Source organism: Gymnoscopelus microlampas (genome assembly GCF_963454915.1).
Source record: "Gymnoscopelus microlampas genome assembly, chromosome: 24".
NCBI classification, from domain to species: Eukaryota; Metazoa; Chordata; class Actinopteri; order Myctophiformes; family Myctophidae; genus Gymnoscopelus; species Gymnoscopelus microlampas.
This window is the reverse complement of record NC_139961.1, coordinates 34,013,513-34,032,317: the sequence shown is the minus strand read 5'-3', so window position 1 is coordinate 34,032,317 and position 18,805 is coordinate 34,013,513. Positions and strand designations below refer to the sequence as shown.

At 41.7% G+C, this 18,805-nt stretch overlaps 1 protein-coding gene across 1 annotated transcript; it reads right to left on the bottom strand.

Moving 5' to 3' along the window:
- Positions 1-167: 167 nt before the first annotated feature.
- gart (phosphoribosylglycinamide formyltransferase) lies at positions 168-17,599 on the bottom strand. Its single transcript, XM_084051047.1, has 22 exons — positions 17,468-17,599; positions 15,032-15,181; positions 14,412-14,507; positions 14,085-14,259; positions 13,330-13,441; positions 12,657-12,725; positions 12,375-12,500; positions 11,584-11,671; positions 10,941-11,026; positions 10,339-10,507; positions 9,095-9,326; positions 8,242-8,336; positions 7,706-7,815; positions 7,149-7,347; positions 6,626-6,877; positions 5,381-5,533; positions 4,677-4,880; positions 3,799-3,954; positions 3,104-3,234; positions 2,586-2,727; positions 1,051-1,166; positions 168-849 (listed from the first exon to the last, which is right to left on the bottom strand). The coding sequence occupies exons 2-22, from the start codon at positions 15,174-15,176 to the stop codon at positions 652-654; spliced, it is 3,054 nt and encodes a 1,017-aa protein (XP_083907173.1). The 5' UTR covers positions 15,177-15,181; positions 17,468-17,599; the 3' UTR covers positions 168-651.
- Between the last annotated feature and the right edge of the window lie 1,206 nt (positions 17,600-18,805).

Sequence of the window (18,805 nt, the reverse complement as noted above, 5' to 3'; positions counted from 1 at the left end):
ATGGCAGTAAGACTAAGTGGCATAAAAATATGAATATACTCGCACCTCCATACCATATGAGGTACTTTACAGAAGTATATGAAAATAACTTGATATGAATAAACTGACATTCAATGGGTATACAATTCGTGGCTCAGCAGGTTGGCGACATACCATGTACTCACAAAATCACACTTTTGTCCCTTGACCATTTTTGGAGGTTTCCTTACTACTGTATATGGTTTGTTTCTCCATGATACACTATCAAATAAAATTGAGATGTCTCACAAAACAATTGTAATTCATTTATAACAGTCGTTTCAGTACAGACATTTAATCATAATAATTCTAACACTTGGTGATCCATTCACACGGCATTGCAAGTAACAATTGAAAATAAATGTGTTATCTTTTTCTTCAGACATTGTAACATTGGTCTAAAAGGTACCACAAATGGAATGTATAGTTCTTTCAAGTAGAGATAAAACACAAGGCATGTTTAGAGGATAGAAGTATCTATAATGGATCCACTACCAGCCTTGTAACCAGACTATTATTACGCATCACATCACAAAGTTACCAGCATAGCGTGTGATAATTCCCCACTCAGTAAAATAGTGTTGCATGTAATGGGTGAGCTTTAGGTTGGGTGGGGTCTCTGTCACTAGCCTCTTAGCTCGGTACAGCAGAGTTCCAAATGATACGGCCGTCTTCTCCAAGCTTGACAGCGCCGCTGGCCACCAGCTCCAGGGCTGTAGGGAAGGCACGGTGTTCTGCCTCACGTATCCGATCCGATAGGCCCTCCTCTGTGTCCCCCACCAGGACAGGCACCGCCTCCTGCGCGATGATGGCCCCCGCGTCAACCTCTTCCTAAACAACAAAATGAAGAGACATTGGGAATTTAAGTTTTGAGTTTTCTGTCACCATGTGTCATCATTTTATTTTGTATAACTAACAAATACATAAGACGTGATGGCTGCGTAGTCTGTAGGCCTTATATAATGCACAAGCTTGGTGGAAGGGTAAGTCTTCAATAGTATTATTGACTGGTAGGAAGCCTTTTGTACTTACAGCCACAAAGTGGACAGTGCAGCCGGTGACCCTTGCCCCAGCCTGCAGAGCCTGTTTCTGGGCATTCACACCCTTAAAGGAAGGCAGCAGGGATGGGTGGATGTTCAGGAGTTTACCTGTGACACATACAGACACACCTGGTTAGCACACTGAGAGGTTTAAGACTAGTTTGGATAAAAAACATGTTCTGATATGAAACTACATGTAGGCCAGTGATTAAATATCACAATCTGGGCCCACACAGATGTACAGCTTGCCCAACTGTATGAGATCCATGAGAACTGGATTCTACCGGGCATGGTAGCAGCATGTTACAGCCGCATCACGGGCACTAAGCTAAAAACTCATCTTTCTGGAGGCCATAAGAGGAGGTAGTACCAGTTTCCCGGTAGACAGATGACCCCCCTCCCCCTTTTTTTGTATATATATATATTTTTTCATGCTTTTTTTTGTACATAGTGGTATTTTTTCACTGTATTTTTATGTTGATTTTTGAACTGTTTGGTTACTACAATATATGCAGGGGTGCACATAACTGGTGCGCAGGTGCGCATGCGCACCCAAAATAAAAAATGCGCACCACATCAGGCGACGCGAGGCGCTTTTGCGCACCAACAGCTGGGACAGGAATTTCCAAGCTTTTATTTTTTAGCAAAACTAAAAAATAAAAGCCTGGAGATCGAGGCTAGGAATTTACTTCCTGAAGCCACACTCACACAATCACTCTAAAGCACCCGTCGGCCCCATGTACAGCCATTAGGTACAGGGGGAGAGATATGACTCGCGTCGCCTCGCATCGCCTCGCATTGCCTCGCTGGCTGCGTGCAGCAGCGGCTGTTAGAGGCACTCGTCACCGATGATGAACGCACCGTAATGGTGCAAAATATGCCGTGAACGTCCCAATCTGGCGGATAAAATCAGCGCAGCAGCACAGGGCACCAACCTTGGGGGCTTTATCTAACAGCGTGAGAAAAAAAAACGGCGAAAATCGGCGGAATTTAGAAGCAGAGCGTCCTTTTTTTCTCCCCCCCCCCCCCCCCGTTGACAAAACTGTCCGGTGGGCACCGTGCTGAACCCCCCCCCCCCCCCCCCCCCGTTGACAAAACTGTCCGGGCTGACCCCCCCCCCCCCGTTGACAAAACGGGACGGGCGCCATGCGCACCAAGTCACATGTCCAGGTGCTCTTCTGCGTACCAGACCGAAAAAGTTATGTGCACCCCTGAATATATGTCTATGAAATTAATTCAAGGACCCCAACGGAAACAAGTCCGCAAGGACTTTTTGGGTCGGACCAATTAGACAAAAGTATTATAAATGTAACTGTGTTGTTTTACATTCTTTTGCCTAATCAAAATTTCAACCAATCAATCAATCAATCAAGCGCACGTTATGCACCTGGTCTATTTTTTCTGTTGCATTGCAATGCATTCCGAGCTTGTAGATGTGGTATGTTTAACTAATATTTGCCGCAGACTAGGGACGTTGTGTTCATGTGGTTAAAGCAGTCCAGATAGAAGACAGCAGCATGGTCTCACCGTTCCATTTCTTGACAAAAGTTCCAGTGAGGATCCTCATGAATCCAGCCAGACAGACCACCTCCACCCCAAACTCCTCCAGTACGCGGTCGATGGTTTTATCAAACTCTGCTCGGCTTCCGTACTGCTTGTGGTCTACCACCTGGTCAGAACAAGACAAGAAATCAACTTCTGTTTCCATACCGATGCCATTATCTGGAGTGAACAGGTACAGCGTCTGTGTCAAGGACATCTGTTGGGCTGTTGATCTCTACCTTCCAGCCAAGGAAATTATGATGGCTCAACCAAAGTATGTATCACATTTAATCACTCAATATCAATCCACAATGTGGAATTGCTGCAAATTGTGAAATACTGTCTTTCCTCAATCGCTGATTATTGATGGTTATCACATACAGTAGTAGTTGAACGTAACCCTCAAGTTTCATCCTAAACCTTGCGATAACATTTTGTGTGTGTGTGGTACTTTGTTTTGATAGGAGCAACAGAGGTGCTTATGAGTGGCACTTGCTCCGTACCCTTGTCTGGATGCCAGCTAGGGAGGCTCTCTTCAGGCCCTGCACGCCTGGCCGGTTGGAGATGACCACCAAGATCTCCGCTGAGCTGGACGGACGTTTGGCTTGTTCAATCAGGGCCTGGAGGTTGGTGCCTGGGACACACAATCACAATACGACTACTACAGTAGAATGGAAGATGGATTGGACAGAAATATCTAAGGACATCTATTCCAAGGATTTCAATGAAGACTGATGAAGTCAGACTATAGATTTCCTTTTGGAAATCGCTTACGGTGGAGGCAATATCAGACTGAAGCTATTGATTCAGATATCAGTTTGTTTTTGTCAGTATGGTACTGTTCATTCAATTTTAACCCTGATCTTTGTATTGCTTTTTTATAACCCGATAATCAATAAACAGAATTCTTTGATTTCTTTCTGAAAAATAAATAAATAATGAGTCTCACCAATGCAGCCACATTTGTCATTTGTCATATTATACCTAATTCTTTGTTACATTGTCAGGAATGTTGCCAATTAGATGTGCTCATAAAGACCTACAATGTGATAATGAATTAGCCTAGGTGGTTATGCAGTGTCAAAATCAAATAGTATAGTCATAATTGATTATAATTACGATCATGATTACAATGTGTAAGGGAATAACAGATGACATTCCTGATTTCCTGTATTTACAGTCGGAGTCAGAAACTCACCTGTGCCGGAGATAAGGACGCCTACTCTGGTCCTTTTGTGCGGTTTGTCGCCGTCGCCATGTTGACGACCATTCAGCGGCACCTCTAAATCCCCGCTGGGGGAGGGGCCAACGCACAGGCTGTGTTTCAGGTTACGAACCACTACAGGCTCTGCCCCTGCAAAATGGTGATATAGTTACAGTACTGACGACAGTCATGCACTGACCAACATTAACTGGTTATAGTTACTGATCAACAATCATGGAACAGTGAAGTACATATGTATTTTTAACAGTAGAACAACACTTAAGGAGTGCAAATATCAGGAGGCATATACAGATGACAGGTAATTGATAATGTTTTGTTTATTGTCCAAAATTATTTTCTATTTATATTATTTGCCAAGATTTTTTATTTTTGTCTGTCAAGCAGAGAAAGCAAAAATACAATATTATTCTTATATTATTTGCATAATAAAAATTGTCTGTCAGCTTAGGTACTTTATAATAGGGTTATAAAAATACATTGATAAATCGATCTTAAGGTGGCAATTTTTTTTTTAAATTGTGAATCAATGTAATTGTTTTCCCAATACAGAGTAAATCAGTTTCTTCTGTCAAATATGTTAATTCAAAAAAATTCAAAAATCTTATTTTTGGACAATTTTGGTTATTAAAATGGATTAATCGTATCAAAATTATCCAATCATTGTGAAAGAAGAATCGTAATCGCATTATTGTGAGGTCAGAGATTTACACCCCTATTTTATGTTTCCCTGTTTTATTATTCAACTTAATTTTTTGTTATTATTAGTTAATTTCAGGGTCTTTAAACCCCTTGCTTGAAGAAATGTTAAACATTAAATGCATTCAAGTCTGAGTATTATCTCACTGCCTCACCAGGCTGCTTGTATGCCAGCGAGCCGACAATCCAGGCGTCCTCGTGGGCCTGGATCTGACGCAGGACCCTCTGGGCGTCGGGAGGGGCCACCACCAGCACAGCCCCCAGGCCGCAGTTGAAGGTACGAGCCATCTCCTCTTCACTCAGACCGCCCTGCTTCTGGAGCCAGGAGAACACTGGAGGAATGTTCCAGCGAGACGCATCTGCATACACAGTCAAATCACGAGTGCTTATTTAATTCTGAGAGTGTATAAATGGTAGCTACCAAAGGGACATGTAGTACAGATAGTCATATCTGTACTACATGTTCATTAATATATCAATATATTGACAAGAAACTAACAATACAATACATGGTGTGTCACGATACATGATGCAACGCTATACAATTGTATCTAATGATAATACTGGGAGAGCTCTTACATTCAGATTTGATTACCTTAGTCCCACAGCTGATGTGGAGACATAGACTGGGGCTGGGAGGCAAACCAGTGACCTGATTACCAGAGGGCCTTTCTACCCACTAAGCGACCGCCCTTATATCACAATGTTGTATTTGAAATAATGGCAATAGACGATTGCATTCTGTTTGATAAAATACTCATATCTTTTATCATAAATTAGGCTTAACCTTGTAACAAAGATACACTGATAACTACTGTGCTGTGTGTGTGTGTGTGTGTGTGTGTGTGTGTGTTCTCACCTAGATCGACTGCTAGTGCCTTAGGCAGCACTCGAGGGATGTTCTCGAGGAGCCCCCCTCCTGTGATGTGAGCGTAGGCTTTGACTGCTCCACTACGCAGGATTGGCAGGAGCAGGCGGCTGTAGATCTTAGTTGGAGTCAGCAGCACCTCACCTGGAAGCACAATCCAGTCCAGTCATGTGGGCTTTGGGGTGAAATAATCATTCTATAACTTGGCTACCTTTGTCTTTTTATTTATAGTTGAGCTGAACAACTGTGAGACTAAATAATATTTGTATTCAATACTTTTTTATTTTGTTTCATACGTTGTAAAAATGTATTGGAGAACTGAAAATTAAGTTTGGCAACATAGTTGATCTACAAGCTCACAACGCATCATGGTGCAAACTTCTAGAGCTATTAGTTGTCTGACACAGGTTGGCAGTGCACCTTGCATGGCTGCCTCTGACGTCAGTGGGTGAATGTGAAGCAGTGAATTTAAAGCATACGTCATAAAGCGCTGTGAGTGGTCGGAAGACTAGACTAGAAAATGTGCTCCTCGGAGCACAGGTCTCCGCCAGTACTGTTCCTGATTAATCCTGTCTTAAGTGTTACTTGATTAATCCTGTCTTAAGTGTTACTCCGCCATTTCTCAGCCATTTCGTGATTATTCCTGTCTTACCTCACTTTGAAAGAGACCAAAACTCTTTCAAAGTGACATATCTATTTATAGGCCGCTATACGTCATGCGTCTCACTAGCCAATCAGAGCACACTCTTTCAACGTATTGTCACGTGTCACGTGAGGCTTGACCAATGTTAGCTTGGCCGAGGGGGGGGGGGGACGAAAAGTGAAAACATTGTCTCCTGGCGGAGACAACAAAAAGGTGCTAAAATGGAGTATATTAACTTTTAGTCTTTAGACTTTCCATTTTCAACCCTAGAGTCCCAATTCTGGCCATGTCATAATAGCGAAACATTCTGCAGATATAGGCGAACATTCGCAGAAAATATCCAATCTACAAGCTCACAAAGCTGCGCACCGCCAGGAGGATGTTGGTTCGACATTTTCAGTTAAGAGATTTGGTGTAGATGCAAAAAAGGAGGGAGCCAAGTACAGACCCCTGGGGGACCCTGGTCAACAAAGTATGTAGGTTTTAGTGGTTAATTTAGCACATTATTCATTCAATGAAACAACCAATAGTGCACCTTGCTCCGGCTAGAGCAACTGAAAGACAATGGATGATGCACTGTGTGCACTGTTTACCGACAGTCTGTCCTGGTTTGCCGAAGGGAGCCGGGGAGCTGTAGCTGAGGCTGGCCTTCTCCAGGACCTTGCGGACGAGGCTGAAGCCATTGCTGTGTACTCCAGAGGAGGCCATGCCGATCAGCAGGTCGCCCTCTGCAATGTCACCCAGCCGGGGCAGCATGGCGCCGCGCTCCACCGCGCCCACGCAGAACCCTGCTAGGTCATACTCCCCTGCAGCGTATACACCAGGCATCTCTGCCGTCTCACCACCTGGACACACACACAAATCAGCCCCACATTTACCTGCTGCCACATTACAAGTGATGATGCACATTAATGCACTACTGATCAAGAAATATGTGAAATTGGCCATTCTGCATTATGAGTAGTGATGCCCGGTGATGCTAAATCTTTTGTACTTTTACTGCAGTAAAATTTTGAAAACAGGACATTTACTTGTTACAGAGTATTCACACACACAAACAAATGGCAGAGTGCAACAATCTCAAGAGAGATAAGACCCTCCAACTACTATACCAACCCAGCAGTGCACAGCCGGCCATCTTGCAGGCGTTGGCGATGCCCTCCACCACAGCAGCGGCAACGTGCACGTCCAGCCTTCCACAGGAGAAGTAGTCCAGGAAGAAGAGTGGCTCGGCACCCTGGGCCAGCACGTCGTTCACGCACATGGCCACCAGGTCCTGACCCAGCCCACCGTGCTGTCCACAGGCCTGGGCCAACTACAAGGGAGAAGACTTAGAGTTAGTCTAAGTTAAAAGAAAAAAAAATGTTATATTGGATATAAAATACACTATTACTATGTTTTTTGTGTGTGTGTGTGTGTGGGGGGGGGTTTCTGTGAGACAGAAAACAGGGACAGAGCCGTGGAGTGACATGCAGCAAATCCACCGCCAGGCTCAGGAATCGAAACTGGGACAAACTGTCAGGCATTAAAGCCTATGCAGTACGTGCCTTAACCACTTGCCCCGACAACAGTAAGACAAATTCTCCAAATTAAATACACAACACTTGTTGCTAAGTCGCACTGGACAAGAGTGATGGCTAAACTGTCAGAAAATTAAAAGGCTGAGGTCCAACCTTGAGCTTGGTCCCCACTCCGTCTGTCCCCGACACCAGGATGGGGTCCACGAAGCCAGCAGCCTTCAGGTCAAACAGCCCAGCAAAACCGCCCAGTTCTACATTACAACCTGTAATTTCAATTAGACAAGCGAAATTTAAATAAAAAAATAATGCATCTTTTATTCAATAAAGGTAAAAGAATTGTTGTAATAAAGCTGCACACACACACACACACACACACACACACACACACACACACACACACACACACACACACACACACACACACACACACACACACACACACACACACACACACACACACACACACACACACACACACACACACACCTCCTGTGGATGTGTATACTTTAATTTCAAATCTCCTTACACACGGTTTTTATATCCCTTAACTGCAAATCAAATTATATTGAGAAGGCATCCATATGCAAGATTATTCCACCCATACAAAATGCATTTGTTAAGTGCTACTGCTTTATGCCTTTGTCATAACTGTATTGTGTGTGCATTAAATGTGAAGACGGTTAAATCACCAGAGCGGGAGGTTGCCTTGGCAAAAGGTTTTATCATGTCCACCAGCTTGTTCCCCGCTGCAATGTCCACTCCACTGTCCTTATAGGTCAGGCCTCTGTTAGAGAGATACAAGTACTGTTCACTTAACTGTCCTTATAGGTCAGACATGTTAGAGAGATACAAGTCCGGTTCACTTCACTGTCCTTATAGTTCAGGCCTCTGTGAGACAGTTACAAGTACTATTCACTCCTACTGTACTTATAGGTCAAGCCTCTATTAGATATCCTAGTACTGTTCACTCAGCTTAGCAGCTTAGCTGCAGACTGGTGTTCAGTCTAACGATCGAGCCAAAGTAGTAATAATTTTCAGACACTTTATTCACAAAAATATACCACTGCAAACATAAATATTTGAAATGTCTGAATATTATGTAAAATGTCTTATGCTTTTTGGTTGGATTATCAGTGAGTTAAAGGTCTATGATGCCAATTCACTTGATCATATGAATGGTCATTGATCCTCTTTCATCAAAATACTAAATATAAACGAATACTTCTTTTCTTTTCTTTCTACAATCTGAAAGTCAGTTCTGGCAGAATGTGCCTTCATATCCTTCATTAAGACACAAACGTAAGCGCTGGGTATTTGCAAAGTTAGTTTATTAGAAAATTCTACATAACATACAAAATATCGTTCTGTCTAATAATGTTATAATGAAGTCAAACACTGATCTTGATGCCTTCATATTCTTTTTTTAGACTGATGCCACATGTTCTAAGCTGGATGATCTATAACGGAAGACAAAATTCTGAAATACTACGGAATGCTGAAATAAACGGGGGTGGTGTCGGCGTGCCCTACACTCACACACACCTGTGCCGACTCAGGTGGGCGATGGCACGGTGGCCGATGTCACGACGAAACGTGGCTCCCGGGAAGCCCACGGACGCCACACCCTCGTTGGCTGCCTGAAGGGCTTTCTCCAGCGATGGTCTCACTGCTGTGACTGTGAGGACCCGCCCGCCGCTGGAGACCACTGCCCCGTCCTTCAGGGCGGTGCCAGCGTGGAACACTTGTGAGCCCATTTCCTCCACCTGGGACAGACCTGAGAGACAGACAGATTTGCACACATTTTCACGAATTTTCAAAAATAGCAGATCTACAAGCTCGTAGCGCGGCACTCGGTGCCGCGCTATGAGCTTGTATATCTGCTATTTTTGAATAGCCCAAAGTGTAAAATAATGCTTTTTTTAGCTCAAATCAAAAAATGACACAGTTCCAGGTCTTAATGGGCTAATCTCCCCTGCACAATATTGTAATCCTTTTTCCTCTTGTCTACTGTATATGTACAGTATGTAAAATGTACAGTATGTAAAAAAGGTATGCGATGCGCGCATCGCATACCTTTTGATCAGTCATCTGTGTTGTTGTAGTCGTCGGCTCACTGGTTCCTTGGTAGTTAGTATTTGTGCAATATTTACTACTTTTGTGAAGTGTTATATTTGAGTTTGTGTGTGTGTTTGCAGTAAGAACTGTGACATCTCTGCGGTACACAAACTGAGACTACACACTGTGGTGGTGACTACACATATTAGCTGATTGGGTGACATGACCCATCACCAATGTGTCATATGCCCCCTTGTGGCGTGTAATAATAGTAACCCATAAAGTTTAAAATAATACTTTCAAAGGAAATCAAAACAAAATGTGTTAGAACTCGTGACAATTCTCATAACTCAATTGGAGCCACTGGTACACAGGGTTCTTTTTTAGTTATTTCCTGAAAAGGAATGGTTTTGGACATACAAGGTTTCTGCCCAACAGTGACAATATCATCTCTGTTGGGTGGAAGACGCCTATGTCCAAAACTGTGACTTCTCAAGATTCAAATAAAAAAAATGGCAAAAGTAACAGATCTACAAGCGTGTTTCTGCCCGACAGCAACGATGCTCCTGATGAGTCAAGAGGACTCGAGTTCATCTCTCTCTATGTCCTTCATGTCTCCCCTCTGTCTGTCTGCTCTTGGTACTGTGTCCCGTCTCTACGCTTCCTATCTAAAAAAAGCAAAAACTACAAAATAAAATAAATGAATAAATGACTTCAGTGTCTTGCAGCACCTGTGATCTCCACTCCTTTCTTGTATGCTCCAGGGTAACCCTCGCTGGCCATCACCACAGTAACCGCAGAGCTGTCCTGGTGCCACACGGGGGTGCTAGAGGCCAGCTTGCCGTTGAGGGTGTCCAGCAGCACTTCATACAGGTCACTTTTCAACAGAGGTAGGAGGACCTGGGCCAGCGTGACAGCAGATATCCAACACAAACACATTTAGTCAGCATGCATACTAGATCACTAGTTCTCAACGTGGGGTCCGGGGACCCACAGGGGTCCTTGAGGGGATTCCAGGGGTCCAAATCTAAATGATTGATAGTAAGTAACCAAATAGACACTTCAGACTTGAGGGTCTGCAACTCAAGAGTGTACAAATGGAACCAAATGGACCCGGTTAAATGAACACCGATAGATACCTTATTTGACATTATGTCAAATGAGGTGTAATGCACATCATTTGTGCATCGTCCTTGAAATTAAAGTTTGAGAATCATTGTACTAGACCACAATGACCAGGAAGATGTAACCAACCATAACTGATTAACTACGAAGATAAGAGCGAGCGTGCGCACACACACACACACACACACACACACACACACACACACACCTGACACTCGGGGTCTCCAAAGCGACAGTTGAACTCCAGGACCTTTGGTCCCTGCTTGGTTAACATCAGTCCTGCATACAGCACACCTGGGAGAGTCAGAGACACAGCAGATAAGAGACTGAGGCAACCAGGCTGCATTCCATTCATCTACCAAGGGTACCATGTCCGTCCCAATAGTATACCCCTCAAAAGGAGAGCAACACTTAATCGACCTAATCAATTAAAAAATCATCGATAATTTCGTAAATTAATCGATTAATAATCGTTCCCTAATTTGGCTATGTCATTATAGACACAAACTTGAAAAAAGGTGATCTACAAGCTCACAATGCATCACAATGCGATGCGTTGTGAGCTTCTACATCTGTTATTTTCACAAAATGTGCACGATACTGTGGTGCGACAAAGTATAAAATAGGGCTTTAGTAGTTAATTGATTCGTTGGTATGTATATATACTGACTAAAAACAGGCTCCTGGATTATTAGATTAATTGAAAAAGTAATAGATAGAATAATTGCTGAGAAGATAATTGATAGATGCAGCCCTACCCCTCAGTGTCAACACAGGACAAGCAGAGAAAAGGTCACACATCTGAGCTCAGTCATAAATACAGAAAAGGCTGTGGGGGAGTGAGATCTTACCCACATAAGGGACTCCCTCCGCCTTCATTCCGTCCACAGTCTTCTGAAGAACCGTCTTTGTTATCTGCTGTAGCAGCTCCTCACTAACCTGGACAGAGATGACAGAGAGATCATGGCCCAAACCAAGACAAGAAATGGCATTTAGATTCACCGATGACTTTGCTTACCAAGACATGTTTGAATCTAAACATCTAGGCATGTGTGAATGTGGAGCAGCTAAACATGCTCCTCAAGATATAGATCCAGAATGCAGGAAAGAAAAAAACAATACTAACAACCTAACGTCGTTTAACATCTTCCATCCTAGGGCTTCTAGAGAAAGTAAACTTTAGAATTGTTCATTACTTCGTTTTTTGTAGGAGGGGCAGTACATTATTAACCCATTAAGACCTGGAACTGTGTCATTTTTAGATTTGAGCTAAAAAGCATTATTTTACACTTTGGGCTATTCAAAAATAGCAAATATACAAGCTCATAGCGCGGCACCGAGTGCCGCGCTACGAGCTTGTAGATCTGCTATTTTTGAAAAATCGTGAAAATGTGTGCAAATCTTTGAATATATACATTTTTAAAGTGAACATTTTTAACTCAAATCTTTGCTTCTAGGGGTCCCTGGAACAAAATATTTTGATGGGGGTCCGCGGCCAAATACATATAATTTTGGGGGTCCTTGACATGAATAAGATTGAGCACCACTGATACAGAAACATACGTTTTTCAGAAAACTGTTGAGATTTAGGAGACATGTAGAATCGGCTTCAGGTCTCAATGGGTTAAATGAGTTTATGTACCTGAGGTGTAGGGCAGTAGGCCCCCATGCCACCAGTGTTTGGCCCCATGTCACCATCCTGCAGCCGTTTATGGTCCTGGGCTGGGGGCATCGCAGACACGGAGTTACCGTCACTGAAACATAAACACTACAGGCAGAAAGAGAATGGAATTAACAGCTTTTTTATGTTAATTCCATTCTATGTAGCTCCATTTTAAGTCCAGTGCATAATTATGGAGTTATGTGCCCCCGCATATTTGCCAAAAAGAAGACAACAAAGAACATGGGAAAAGTTTTTACTCACAGACACTTCCTCTCCATCAAGAAGTTCCTCAACGACTACAGTCTCCCCCGCGGAACCAAACGCTTTGTCCTGTGACAAAATACAATTCTATAAGACACAAATAATAGTGTAATCTCCCAAAAATCCCTGTGTAGTAACAGTCATTGTTTGAACAACATCAAATTTAACTGTTTATGGGTATATAATACAAATAAAGTTTCCACTGTAAAGCATGTCAAATCTACATAAATGTAGAGAGCATGTGGTTTTAACATGCCATGCTACAGAAACATTTTCTATTGACAAGCATTTCTAAATGTGTTCCATTCAAATAATGCATAGTGTCTATAATGGTCAAATAGAAGGCTATAAAGTTGGCAATGTCTGTCGTTGCTAGCTAAGCAAAGGCTTTTTAATTCTTTGATAAACAATACTCAAATTACAATTAAAACTCAAAACAATACTCAAAAACTGTAATACTAACTAAACAATATTTCCATAATTGTATGTCCACAACACAAATCAAACAACAATTTCAAGATTTTTTTTTTAAATAATGAAATAAGTAATACAATTATTGTCAATCTTATTTTGGTTGGTTGTTTGTCACAAGTCCACATCTAGCCAGGGTTTTCTTCATATCTCTATCCTTGTGAGGAAACCTGATTCTCTCAGACACACACAATTACAGTACCTTCATGATGTCCAGAACCGCCTGACAGGCCTCGTCCTGGTCTTTGGCCACAATGACTCCCTTCCCTGCTGCCAGACCACTGGCCTTAACCACTAAGGCTGGGAAGCTGGCCCTGGGGAACAACAGACAGACACGGGTTACAGTAAAAAGCTTATGCATCGGTGATCGTTCCGTATAGAAAGAAAATCTAAACATCTGAAGCATTCGGATAGATTTTCTCCACTTTTTAAAAGTATTTTATTCATCACTAAAAGCAAAATAAAGGTTGTGTCTCGGACTAGTGTGCTTAGTGGAGCACATATCTCCGCAAGAGAATCTGTGATGTCATATTGATGTCAGTGTGAAACTCCAAATTTGGACAAGATTGTCAAGATCGATGGTTTGACCAGGACAGGGGAGAATCTGAATTCACAAAATGTGAAAGATATTTGAGGATCGACTTCTTTGACCAGCTGGCAGCCTGCACAAAAAATATGATGCTGATGATTGATCGGTGTAGTGGTTTGAGAGATTAGACACATGGACAGGGGCGAAAACATAGTCTCCTCTCTACCTTTGGTCAGGCAGAGACAACTAGAACGACACGTTCTGCAATACAGCAATGACCGCAATCTATCTTTCTAATTCACACCATGTGTCACAATATGAACGTAAAGAAAAAACTAATATGTAACGGATCAAATCAATATTGCACAGTTCATATAAATGCTGTACAATTATAATTCGATTATAAATATAATTGCTATTTGACTGACGTGCGGATGTAGTTGCAAGCCTCCTGGGGGTCGGTGAAGGAGCCCCAGCTAGCTGTGGGTATGCTGTGGCGATCCATGAATGCTTTGGAGAAACTCTTGCTGGCCTCCAACTGGGCTGCCTTGGCAGAGGGGCCAAAACATGGAACCCCAGCAGCTGTTAGGTCATCTACGATGCCTGGAAGAGGTCGAGGGAGAGAGATAAAGAGCTCCCATCACCCCACTGATATTGAGCCTAATCCAACTCATCTCACAACTCTGCCATGGGTACTCTGCCCTTCTACGCTCATGAAAACAAAACTTGTATACATTAGTGATAAAGACACTCACCTTCTGCCAGTGGTACCTCCGGTCCAACCACAACCAGACCCACCTTGTGGTCCTTACAGAACTGGGCCAGGATGGAGTGGTTACTAATCGACACCTCTGGATGGACAGACACAAAACAGAGCAGATGGATCACTTCAATTAAAGTCCTTACACACCAGGGGCGTTTTTTGCTTACATGTTAAGTTTCATTCAGAAGAAGGTTGATGTGTCTGACTCTGAGCTTCCACACCACGAATAATAAAAGCATGAACCTGACTGTATGAGTGATGTCATTTTTATGCAAACTGCGAATATTTCCCATTTTTGTACAGTTACATTGTCATGGCCCAAGGTGTAAAGACCTGTAAATTGACATTTAAAGTGTTCAGATCGGTCATCCCCAGTGTCACTTAAGGCAACAATAACATGGTTGATGAATTGAATACACAGGACCATAATGGAAACAATAAGGCCTTTTTGTGTTATCCTTTCAGCATTATTGTATAACTGTACCTCTGTATTATTTGCAAACTGTTAATTAAGTATTCAAACAATCAATCAGCATGCCATTTCTGTACCACTTCAAACTCCCACCCCACTCCCGTGGTTAAAAACATACATGTGTATATACACGTGTTTACCAGAGTTGCTGATCTTGCCGCAGTTTGCTGTGCCCGCGTTTCCAGGCGCCACCAGAACCTGCTGGATGTGTGCTGATTGGGCCAGCTTCCACGCCAGGGTGTGTTCCCGCCCACCGCTGCCAATCACCAGCACTCGTTCCGCCATGGCACCTAAGAGACAAATGGAAAGAATGAAAATATTTTTATTGCCAGTTATGTTTGCGCATGCAACCTCAGTGAGGTGCCTCTGATCTACTCACAACAGACATGTAGAATTTCTGTATGAATGACAGCATGGTCCGATTGTCCCAGTGCACTGCCAGTGATTGAATGACAAATTATATTCTGTTAATTGTGCTGAAGAACCAATCCTTTATGAAGTAACTCAAGGCAGAGAGGCCTTTGGTGGCCAGACTGGCCATAGCAGAGAACTAATAGCTTTTCATTCATCTTTTAAATTGGATTAATGTTTATTTAATTGTATGTCAAAATTGACCTATAACAAAAGGAATCTGCCTGGTTGTGAGAAATTGCTGACCTTTCCTGTGTTCTGCGGCTTTAAATTATCTTGTAATGCCACACTAACAAGTCAACTAGAAAAATAAAAGCTTTGTGGTCAACAATTAACTGGCATCCATCCATTTGCATGACAGAACAAAGACATTATGCAGTTGATATAGACCAGCAGCCATGGCCGCAGACAATTACAAGCACATGACTTGAAGTCAGGCAGCAGGATATGTTTAGAGATACTCCAGAATGGCTTTACGGTGAACAATTCATTACACACTCTCTCTCTCAATAATTTTGCGGCTCAACTAATTACTACTACTACTACTACATCTACACTAACACTACTTTCGTTCATGTCAAGGAATTCAAGCTCAAAGTGCACTACAAGCCACTCTAGGACAGAGAAATGTAAAGACAAGGCAAGACAAGACAAAAGAATGTAGATGTAGTATTATTTTTGGTATTTTTCCCTCAATTATTGCACACATTATAATATGTAAGTTATGAACACCCAGACACGTTTTATCCTTATTAGACGAAAACTGAGTAGATCATTGGACTATAACATCCTGTATATCAAGTACATACTGTACCTGATTATTGTTTCTGATTCCTGCACTTGTCTAAAAGAGTAAAAAAGTAAATCTGGTTTCTTGTTTGTTTTTTCCAAGCCTATAAGAGATAATGATATAACTGACAAATCCACATAATTGTCTCGATTTGTGGCATTAAGAATGATGACTTGGCCAAATGGAATTAGAATGCAATCATTTGAAGAGACATTATTGGTGCTGAGATATATCCAAGCTTAATTTAGTGATAAGAATGCAATAACATTTTGCAGTCACAATGAACAGCATAGAACAGAATGTACCAAATATCATACCCATAATATGCATTCCTAATTCATGTGGCATCATCATCTTATAACCTATGTTATAACCCCAGCAAATGTAATGAATGAGGGGTAATATCGCCCTACTATAAAATGTATTATATATACTATACAAATTGACTCAATCATTTGAAACCAAGGTTACTTTAAAAGACAATTCATTCAGCAGAAAAGTAATGCTAGACCTAATACAAATCTTCGCCAAATCAAAAAAGTGTTGTTGAAATTGGGGTTGCAATTTCAACCATTGTAGTGGGCATTACATAGCAGCACCCAAGCCAATCAATTATACAGTTGTTTAAGGGATTGGATAATGTTATGGCAACGCATTCAAGGACACATTAAATGATGTTTTAGTGCTCAGGGGAGGTTGTCTTATTGAGGACAGTCACAGAACACAACACACCCTACATGAATCCCACCTTAATGTGAGTCAACAACACAACCCCCACCCCCAAATATAACTAGAAGATCAGCAAACAAAAAGGGGTCAGAGTTTCAACAATGATCACTTGGACTGACCTCGAAAGCTCCAGCCTGTTACAACTGCATGATGTCTGCAACACCATGCATGGGATGTGTTACTTTAGTCAGAATAGCCTATACATGGACTCCAAGATAAGGAATGCGTGTGTGTTGCATGAAAGCGCGTGTTCTGCAATTATATAGCTCACTGACTGGCTTTGATTGGAATCACTCCTCCTCATGTGACTCACGTGTCACTGAAAACTATTCTAAACAACACTTTTCAAAATGTTCATTTTCAGTTGAATATGCCATTGATGCCAACAATATAGCTCGTAAAGGATTGTATATTGGATAAACGCAGATATATCATCACACAGCAATGGATAGCATGCTCACGACTCCTTTGACAAATGTCTCCCCAGCAGAAACACACTCTTCCAACTCACTCACACTACAGACTTGAGGATGCTGAAAACAAAGTTATGTGCTAATGCGTTAGCTCCAGTAGCAGAAGTTCAAGTGCAGTCATAGAAAAGTCATGATCTGCCGTCCAGAGATCCAGATCTTCTGGACAAACTCACCTATAGGAGTGTGAAAGTGGATGTTTAGTAGTCCGTCCTGCTGCAGTAGGTCAGTCGGTCACACACAGCTGGGAGACTGACTTCCACTACTACTCTGCTGCTCTCATCTTCGCCACTGGACATCCCATAGCTTGGAGGGGCAGTCGCGCTGTGATTTGCTAGTGGTTGTCAGGCAACCACTAAATATTACAGTGGCAACATAATAATTAAACATGGTATTGATGGACTGTATAATATATGGACAGCAACTGCAAATGTAGATTTTTTCCCCCATACATTTTCTTTTTATTTAGTTAATACAAAATTATAATATCATCCATGAGTTAAAATTACTCAGTCTGGTCTAAACACTTAAGTGAGTATAAATACAAAAACTAATGCATCTGATCTACCGTAAACACAGTTTAAACCAGAGTTCAAGTACTTTAAACATGCGGATGCCTGACAACGATCCATCTAATCTCAGCGCGACCGACCCTTCGGACCATGGGATCTTGAATAGACTCAAAACCACGTGGAGCTGAACCTGATGTGTTGATCATAATAAACAAAGACAAATTTTGCATCTTTAAATAGATAAAACTCCAACTTGAGCAAAGGTTTGTTATTCTTCACTAACGTTGCGCAATTTGGGATCCTAACTACTTGCAAATGTATGAAATTCTTGAGGCTTCAACTTCCTTTACCATGTACCATTCAAGATGCATCATGGGAACTGTAGTCAACTGCCCATTAATCAGTGGTGGAAAAAGTACTCAAATGTTGCACTTAAGTAAAAGTATCAATACTACAATGTTAGAAGTAAAAAGTCCTGAATAAAACATTTACTTGAGTAAAAGTACAAAAGTATTGGTATCAAAATGTACTTAAAGTACCAAAAGTAAAGTACTAAAATCTTTGAAAGTAGCAGATCTACAAGCTCACTGTGAGCTTGTAGATCAGCTATTTTCAAATAGCCTAGGTATAAAGTAGGGCTAAAGTATTTGATTTATGTTTTATAATGTAATAATTGATTTCTGCAAAGTAACTAGTAACTAGTTGTAATAATTGTAATGTAGTGGAGTACAATATTTGCCTGGAGTAGAAGTAAAAGTAAAAATACCTCAAAATTGTACTTAAGTAAATGTACTTAGTAACTTTACACCACTGCCATTAATGTGAGGAAAATGTCTCGGAAACGACTTTGAAATGGTCATGTAGGCTATATATTATTTTGGACATTCCCCTATAATCTGCCACATGTAAAAGGCTAAGCTATAGCGAACAAGGGAAACTATGTTGAATACAAAAAGTTAAATAAGGTTAGAAAAAATAGTTTCACATTTTTCATTTTACCGA